This window comes from Calonectris borealis, chromosome 1, assembly GCF_964195595.1.
Source record: "Calonectris borealis chromosome 1, bCalBor7.hap1.2, whole genome shotgun sequence".
Lineage (NCBI taxonomy): Eukaryota > Metazoa > Chordata > Aves > Procellariiformes > Procellariidae > Calonectris > Calonectris borealis.
The window spans coordinates 11,699,924-11,709,776 of NC_134312.1; the positions used below are offsets into that span (position 1 = coordinate 11,699,924).

The following is a 9,853-nucleotide window of genomic DNA, read 5'->3' on the forward strand; positions in this document are numbered from 1 at the left end:
AGTATACATTTTGCCTGGGTGAAAACTGCAGAATCTATGTTCAAGTTCCAAATCTATGTGAATATATCTAAATTGCCATTTTGATGTAATTTAAATTGGATATATTTTAGTGCTAAATAAGACCTCGATCTGAATTGGTCATACTCCAAATGTTCACTGAATGCATGTACTGGTGCATAGATGTCTCATTCACTCAGAATAATGAAAAAGAGTATTTTAACAAATTACATCTCAAAATTATGTCCACAAAATATTACCTTTTATTATGTTTGGGATTTCCACTACCACCGCACACCCCCCCACCTATTATTACACATAGATTCTCATTCTGGAGCCTTGCAACATGATTGACTGACAGAAGGATATTAACCTGGCTCTGTCAGTAGTCTTTGATGCAAAGCTTGTTATCACAACAAAGATGTTTATCAGTCATCTCACTTTCTGCTCATCTGGTTTATATGCACATAAACAAATATTATGCTTACAGGTAGCTGAAAGAGGAGAGTAAGGTCTGGTAGTCTGAAGTCACTAGAATCACGTGTGAAGATGGATAATAGGGGGTAATTTGCATAGGAAGCAACCAAAGGTCAAAGGCCAACCTTGACATTGGTTCACGTAAGTTCTGGTTGTGAAAAACATATTGGAAGCTCATTTTTGTCCTATGACAAGAATAACTTTTTTGCCTGTTCATTGAGCTAGGTCATCCTCAAAAGAAACGAGTCAGTAGGAGATGGGTGGGAGCTGTGCCTTGAAGCATTTTGAGAAGTGACATTTTTTATGTTTATTTTTTTCTAGCGAGATTATGGTGGCCCCTTGGTTTGTGAACAAAACAGGCTGAAGATAGTAGTTGGTGTCATTGTTCCTGGCCGTGGATGCGCCATTCGAAATCGTCCTGGGATTTTTGTTCGGGTCTCATATTACTCCCGGTGGATACACAAGATTATGATGACCTACAGAAAACCCTGAAAAACTCAAGAACTTCCATTCAAAGAAAGATTTTTGACAACATGGAATTAATGTGTAATGTAAAGATCAACAATTTTTAAACTACTTGATAGTCAAGTTTGTTGAGCTTCTTCTAATATTTATGGGTGTTTTTAGTGATTTTGTCTATCAGTGTTGTTTTATAAATGTTGGAGTGACTTACAGTATATGCAAGTATGGTGACATATCTCCTGAAGATACTTGAATGGGTAAACAATTTTGCAAAGATATTATTACTGGATCATAAATGGTTTTGTAGAAATAGATCATATGACCTCTTTTATGCTGCTCTTCAGATTATCTTAGAAGGAGAAACAAATTATAGTTTTATTTAACACATCTTATTCTTTCTATGAGCCATATATTTCTCTTCATATATGACAAAAGACCTACTGAGAGATATATGCATATGTCAAGGACAACATATATGATCATATTTCTCTTCCCTGCTTATAAGAGGTCGAAGATTTCAATATTTCATTAAAAAAAATCTCTTTAGAAATTAATCTTTTCATTATTGATGGACTTTGACAAGCCTGCCATAAGCAGAGTTCTCATAGATGTCAATATCACTTCCTTTTACGCAGTGCTTATAGACTCTAGTTCTGCACTTGGTCCCTTCGGTGTGCACATGGTCCCTTAACAGATATCTCAAAAACCCTTTTGGATCAGGGAAGAGACATAGAAGTGGGTTGGTTAGCAAACTATTGATTGTTTGTTTAAAGTTAGTCCCAGAAATAACAGTGAATTTACAGTGCTAGAGAGAGTATTTCATACAGTTTGAAAAATTAATCCTGATTAGTTACTGGCAGACTTTGGCCATTAAAAGAAATTTCAATCAGATGCCCAAATCTTTCTCAACAAGTGTTAAAAATTCAGTTGATTCTAGTACTTTCATGAAAGCAACTCTGTATTTACAGCAGGAAAAAAAATAATTGAGCCTGGCACCTGGTTGAGAGACTTAATACTGGGAAAAGTAAATGATACATTAACAGTCTTTTCAGAGACTTAAGATCTTTAATAAAAACTTACCTAGATTTGGACAAAATTATTTCCTTTGTATAATTCCTTTCAGGGTAATAAAATTATTGCAGATATTGATATGATCTTGTATGTAATGTGGAAAACATCACCAATAGTTTAGTAGCTTGTTTCCTGCCTGTATGTAGAACCATCATTTTCCTTTATGTTGACAGGGAAAGGGAACAAATAATCAGCATCTATGAAAAGCGCTTGTTCTCCTTTAGGCATTTAGTTGTATGGCTGGAAGTATTATACAAATATGTTGTTATAGGTGGCACCAATTATCCTGTAATTTCTGGAAAATTGATACAACATATATCCAATTGTTAGTTTTACTACTGTACGTGTAATTGCATAAGTAACTGCACTGTTACTTCACTTGTGACTATGTAATTGTATATGTTTCCAATAGCAAATTGTATGGTATGCGTATCATATCTAACTGCATAGCCACTAAGCTGACATCATGGTGTAGACATATAAAAGGACATTTCATTCAGAAGACGCAGGGTTGAATTCTGCCCTGGCAGAAAGTAACCACTTCAGGGGAGCTGTCTTGGGAGGCAGCCCTCATGTTGACTCACCAAATTATTTTCTTCAGCAGTGCACTTTGACTTCAGTGGGACTCAAATATGCTTACATCTCCTGGTGAACTGGGATGAGTTTCAGCCCATGCTTAAGTGGCTTGGCTTGCTGAGATTTGTGTCAAGCATCCAGCAGATTCTACTGGCACGTAGGAAGAAGTCTTTCAGCAAGCAGAGCTTCTGAAATTCCTCCTGATGTAAATAGTCTCTTTGGACAAGATGCAACTTCTCTCTACAGTGGATCTGAGGTTGTGGATGCTACGCAGACAGTCTGTCTCGATCTATTCTGGTTGCCTCTGAAGGCTTTATGGTCCTTTTGGGCTCTCTTACTTACCAGGCCTAAAGAGGGCAGGATTTAGCCTGTTGTACTTACAGTTAATTATTGCCATGTATGTGAAGAGTGTATTCTTACTAAGTATATACTGACCATATCTTATTGAAAGGATTAACTTTTTAAGAGACTTTGAAAAAACTCCAAGTGAGTTTTGCTTTTCAGTCACAAGTAGAATGTGGATAAAATATATAATTCCATGTTCACTCTTTGTATTCTAAGAATTGTTATGTGCTCACTGTATTATATTTGCAGGCATTTTGTTATGTCTATCTAAAAAAATCAAATCCTAAAATATTTTAGTTATAAGCTTCTGCTGTGCAGAAGACTGTGATTTTTATATATATATATACACATATATATATATATGATAAAAATACTGTTTTTTTTAGACAACGTGTAAGGATTTTTACCTGTTTGTTCTGGGCAGCACCTCAGTAAAAGAAATTGTGCAGAGTTGATGCTCCAGAACTTAACATGTTTGTATGCACTTGCTTATCAGGTGCTCTTGCTCTCCCTATCTCGGTATGGAGGGCACCTGAGACTCTGAAGAGCAAGGGAAGAGAAGATTAATGATATGTGGTAATGAATTTGTACTTCATTTATTCCTGTGAATATTTCTTGTTGGTACCAATGGTACCGTACCAGGCAACTGTTATAACTACAGGATTCTCTTAAGAAAGGACACCCTATAGATATTTTTTCACTGTTCTAACATTTTTCTCTCTGTAATAACAAGGGAACCTGATCTAGTGCCCATCTAAATTGTTGGAAAGCCTCTTACTAACTTCAGTGAGATCTGGACTTTACTTCATAGATGTCATTTTATTCATATTAGAATTAAAGGGTACAGAACTTAAATTCTTATCTAAGGACAATCTTAAACTCCATTGAATTTAATCTTCATTTTCTTTGCTGTAACTAATCCTTGGTCTCTGAAAAGTGTAATAACTGGATGTAAAATTTTGAAATTAAAACTAAGAACTGATTTTGTGCTACTGAAGTTAGTTTGACTTAATTACTGATTTTCTTTGGGCATTGGAACTGGCTGACGCTTCTTCCTTTCATTAATGAAAAAATTTTAACCCTAAAAAAGCTTTTTTCCCTATCTCTTCTTCTCTTATAAACCTCATGACCCTCAGAGAAACTGTAGCTCTCATTGGGAATGTACTGGTCCAGATTTTTGCTGCTACTGCTGAAATCTTCTTTTCTAGTTTAAGCTTATAATTCTCTGAGGCATTCTGCAAACCCTTGCTGCAGGTAATGCCAATGTACTTGACAGAGCTACTCACTTGAGTTAGAGCTTTTCAGACGAGGGTCCAAATATATCTCTGAGGGTCAAAATCTACTCAGGCAAAATGTCCCTTGAAATCAGTGAATGTGATTGTCAAAAGAGCAGGGGCTGAAAGTTGCTCAGTGCTTTTCCCTATGGCCGTGCACTGAACTACATGCGTCCTTGTACACTGAAAAGCACACAGATTCTCAACTCCACGGCAACCGCAACAGGAGGTGAGGCTTTATCGCCATCCTTCTGGAAGGCTGGTTGTAAACTAGTTGACCCCCATGGAGCCTGTATGAAACCTATTGGATTGGTTGTTTAGCCTTGTTTCCTTATCAATTATTTTCTTCCTCCTTCACGTGCACTGGTATATTATTGTTTTATGAATGTTGGGGCTGCTGGCAGGAACTAACATGGCTTTTCACCCTAAAATTTTACAGTGTTCCTTTTTAAACATACCCTTGGGCATTTATGTATGGTGTTTCCCTGCATGGGATCTAACTTCAGGGAGCTGCCTGTGGAATTCAGTGTATGATAAGAGTATTTTTTCATATTTAAGTGGGAAAAATAACACTCCCATTAAATACAACCAGCTGAATGCCTAATGAAAAGGGAACACTGTGGTTATAACTTGTATTACAAATCTTCTGTAATTAACAGCATCTTCATTAGTTAATAAAGTTGGTATTTTTGTAACCTTGTTTACTCTTATTATTCTTAATAAAGTATTTTATAAAAAACAACAGCTTAATTAGCATTATATTTCTTATTTAAAGAAGAATGTTTGGAACCCCATTGCTAGGCTCCCAATTCTAATTTCAGTGAGGGATTTTAGTGTGCAGAGTAAGGAGGACTGGTACTTTAAAGATCTTCATTTGCAGAATTGCACATAAAATGAAAAATAAAACCAAATCCGTGCTGTGATCCTGCTGAGGCTCCCCAAGAGTTTCCTGATGGAATTCTGCATTGAGAATGGCCTAAGCATATTACAGAGAGACTATACTTGCAGTGGAAAGGGTGTGCTTGACCTAAACATGAATATTTACCAAGAGGTTTCTTACAATTTCAGTATGAGAGGCTTGGAATTTTGAATATTTCCTTTAATATACTTTACACTTCAGGAAAGGGCTGCCCTTACTGTGTCGCTTAGTACTACTGGTGATACGTAAGATGATGCAAAAGAGACCAATAACTTGTACAAACCTAGGTGCTGCTGCTGCACTTAATATCAAAACCAGCCAACAGCAATAGCTAGCAAAAGAGGAAACGAGCAACACCCTTACTAGCCCCACCAGATTAGTGCCTCTGTCCAGCCAAGTACTGTTCAGCTCCTATAGCATCACGGCATTCTGGTTCAGTAAGTTCAAATGAGGGACAGTAAGTTCATTACTTCTTTTTCATTATCCAGACAAAATTTCAAAGTTCTAAGCATTTCTGGTTTCAAAAATCATTTTTGATGATTTAAACATATATTTGCTAACAACTCCAGCTATATCAACAGTGAATCATTCTTCAAATAAACTTATGTGCAAAGTGTTTGAAGTCTGATTCTAAGTTTTCCATGGTAAACATCACTTTCTTTTTTTTTGTAGTCCAAAAAGGAGATTTCCTAATTGATTCGTAAAATCAGTGGATTTTATCAGGAACTCCTGAAATCAATGGGAGACTTGCCAATAACTTCAACCATGCAGGAATGCTTTCAAAGTTATAAAAATCTAGAAGTGGTCCATATATCAAAACCATGTCTTGTTATAGTTTTATATTCAAAGTGTTAAGGATGTTCAGGTGACCTGTCTACCTCCTGGGAGCCATGAGAATTAACTGCTTGTACAGCAATTTGCACAACAAAGATCTATAAAGGGATATTGCCTTCACGTTACATTCTGTTATGGCTTTATCTTTTGTAGTTGCAAGAACACTACAATCTGCAGATGATAAATGATGAAAACCCACATCGACGCTTAGTATTTGCTTTCTGCTCTTTGTTATTTAACAAGCCTCGTGTAAACAGAGCAAGCCATTTAGTAGAGTTCAGTTGTGTATCTACTCTGCCTTCAAAAGCACCGATTTCTGGACAGCTATGTTCTAATAAAAAACACGTGCAATAAATAGGACAGAAAACAGCTGGGAGAAAAAAGGCAAACCATAAAAAAGTTAATATCAAAGTAAGCCCTTAAATGAACAGATAAATTTTTTCTTATGTTGTCTCAGTTTTTATAACATAGGATATATGGTGTGAAAAGATGCAATAGAATAGCTTAATAGCCTTAGCTTTCCTAAAGCTGTTTCACTTTGGTTCAGAACACTTGGGAAGGTGCAATGATTTCTCCATGTGGTCACAGAGGATGCAGTGCAAGTTGCGCTTCTGTGTCTGAGGACCTGATCCTGCTTGCATGGAAATCACTGTCAAAAATTCATCTAGGGCTAATGAGTAGGTCCTAAATCCTCCTTCTGAACCCCTTGGACCTTGTCATGGGGCTGTTTCAGATCCTGACTTAGTCAAGCATTCAGGGCATGTTCCAGACTGGTACTGACTGGCAGAGGAGAGAAGCATGTTTTACTTCAAACTTGGGCATCAAAGTTCCACTGCAGACTATAAACTTTGCTCAATCAGTCTCTAACTGAATGTAACGATTGGATTATTTGCTTACTATTCACATATTTTTCATTATAATAATAATAATTTGAAAACCATGATGGATGCAGTTACTATTAATGTAGGTTTTCTACGCATAATAATACATTCCTTAGTGAATTCCTTAGGGAAAAACTCTCCACTAGAGCAAAAAACGATACCATTTCAGAGCCTAAGAGATGTTGGCATTTGCTTGAGATATCTCAAGTTGTGTCTATTTAAGTTAGTGTTGTCCTCAATTGGGTTACTGATATATTCTACTGGGAGAAAAAATATATAGAGGAGATGAAATTCATAGCAATTTATTAAAAATAAGGCAGGAAATATAGCATTAGAGGCACACATTGGATTAGATGAGGCTAGTGTAAAATATAAACAAGAATATAGTCCTCTCCACTTGAGAGAAGTTTTACTTTGAGTAATATGTGAATTTATAGTATTTAATTCAGTTCAGATTATACTAACTGAAAATGTTCCAGATGGTTTTCTTTCCTTAAGGATTAATGTCAGCATGATACACAGGCTGAGCAAATATGCGTTTACATCAACATTGCTATTACAAACCATGTCAACAATAGTCTCATGTCTTGGGCGTAAATATGCCATCTGCTGTTCAGCCTTGTGTTTAACAGTACTGTAACTTCACATAGTAGTTACAAAACTGCCATCACATAGTTTCTTCTCTCTTTTTTTTTTTTTTTTTTTATTTTTTTTTTAATTAAATGAAAGCTCAGAAAATTTGCTGTTCAGAGCAGTGTAAGTTGTGGAAGCTTTGCATTAAGCATTCACTTGAAAGCCTCTGTTTTTCATTGCTGTGCATCCTCACAAGGCAGCTGAGTCCCAATTATTGCCTGATCCTACATTTCTTTGAAGTCTATGTTTCTGTTGGCAAAGTCCCCACTTTGTCTTAATTTTTCCTGTTGAACATATTCAGAATGTCTCTAAGAATACCTGTAGCAGGTGAAAACTTATTGCAGTCCTGAAATATTCAGATACCAGCCTTCAACTATCCACACTGATGTTCCTAGCTTGCCATCAAGTACATTAACAAAGGGAACGGAATATGCTAGTGGGCTAGATGGCTTCTATACATCCCATATCAGCGAGGCTTGGCTATCCCTGGGGAGGTGCTCCACAGCCCTCTATAACAAATTGTCCATACATAGCCAGAGGCTTGATGTGACTGAGCAGTAAAGCACACAAATTACACATGGACACACAAACATATGCACACCACACCCACACAAATGCACACAGATGCCTTCACAATGGTATCTAGTTGCCTAATTCAGAACTTCTGGTCTATGCAGATACTTCAGAAAAAAGGTTATAACCTGGGATTTTCCCTGCCCCCCCCCAGCCGCCCTGTCCCCTGAAGTGCCTTAGTATCGGAACAGGACAACCTGAGAAGAAAGGTCTTCCTACCAGGACCACTTATCTCACTTTGCCTAATAACCAAGAATAATAAGGGGAAGCTTAGTGGTGACAGCCAAAAGTATGAACTTTTCACATCCTGAATTTGCACATTTGTGATGGCAAACTTCTGTAGTGTAGGCCTGAATTGTGAGAAAAAGTCTTATATGTGCCTCAGCTCCTCACTCATGCTCCGGACTTGCTGGATCCAAACCAATCCAATCCATTCTGCAGTGACAGTGTGTTTAAATATGTCTTTGTGTGAGTGCGTGTTCATGTGTGCATATACACATGTATCTATTCTGCCTGAAGCAATGCAGAAGCTCTGGCATTGGTGTTTATTGTCCTGGAAGCAGACAAGTAGACCTGATTAGTGTTCAGCCATCTGTGTGCTGGTTTGGACCCATCAGTATAACTATAATCTGCATGTGAAGGCCCCAAAAATTAGGAATTTAAAAGCTCAGCTTTGGCTCTTAAGATGCTCAAACCCTCTAGGGAATCAATACTAATCATTTGCATCTACGCTGCCAACTGAAATGGTGCACGGGCCTTTGGAGACCCTTCTGGATGCTTTTTTTCTTTTTATTCCACTTTAATTTCATTAGGTATCACCAGAGGCTGGCCTTAATGTTAAAGCTGTCTTAAAAACAAATATTTTTCCTGTAGAAACCTGCTTCCTTATTGGAACTGTTTCTGGGCTGTTATCTTAGTTAATTTAGTTAGGAGTCTCTTCTAAAGTTCTGGATGGGTTTTCCAGGCTGACTTCTCACTTTATCTTAGCAGACAGCATGCGCTGTATTTGTAAGCATGGTGTTCTTTAATCCCCTCTGATGCCACTCAGTGTTAATAACTTTTTAGTTCACGTAACTTCCTAACACTAATCCCTGAGCATTAATTCTTTTAACTTTCTGCTGAAGTTTTTTATTTAGCCCTACCTTCCTGCCTGGTTTATACACATGCTTGGGAAAAAAAAAAAAAAAAGGTTTTTCAGGCTTTTCAGGTTTTTTTAGCTTGCCTTTGCGTTAAAGCTACTAAATTTTCCTATCGGTACTTTTTCCCATCTTGACATGCGGATCTTACCAACTCAGTCTGCAGGAACATGTCAGTTTTACTGGTATGTTTGACAGAGACCAGGCTGGTTTCCAACTGAAAACCATTTGTTTTCACTCCAGCGTGCTTGCTTACCTCCCCAGGCTCCCGCTCTATGAGGCTTCCTCCAAAGAGGTATTTCCCTGCCTGTTTGGGTATGGATTGTGCATTCCTTTTCAAAATTGGCAGCAGAGTTTCCTATCTTTCCCACTCCACACTGGGGAGGATGGACTTTTCTTCCTATTTCCCTGACAAATTCTTCAGGAGCATAAAATGCTCCTTACCTTTAAAGCGGTTTCTAACTAAATGCAGGAAGGGATCTGTGAAGCTGATGTGAGCTTGGGCAGCCAAAATTTACAGGAAGGCACCTCACTTGGGCATAAACCAAAAGTTTTGGATGTGCTTCCCTTTTAAATATTTAAATATAGACTTGGCATTCCTGTATTCCTCTGAATGGTTATTTCAGACACTTAAGAAGAGTTTGTGAATTCCTTTCTTGGATCGGACGTGGCAAG

General features: G+C 37.5%; 1 protein-coding gene across 1 annotated transcript in view; it reads left to right on the top strand.

Moving 5' to 3' along the window:
• The window catches only part of HGF (hepatocyte growth factor), a 44,236-nt gene extending 42,770 nt beyond the window's left edge, over positions 1–1,466 (top strand). The window contains exon 17 of the mRNA XM_075144460.1: positions 796–1,466. Within this exon, the coding sequence (XP_075000561.1) occupies positions 796–966 (171 nt within the window). The 3' untranslated portion in view covers positions 967–1,466. The remainder of the gene's footprint in view (positions 1–795) is intronic.
• The last annotated feature ends 8,387 nt before the right edge of the window (positions 1,467–9,853 follow it).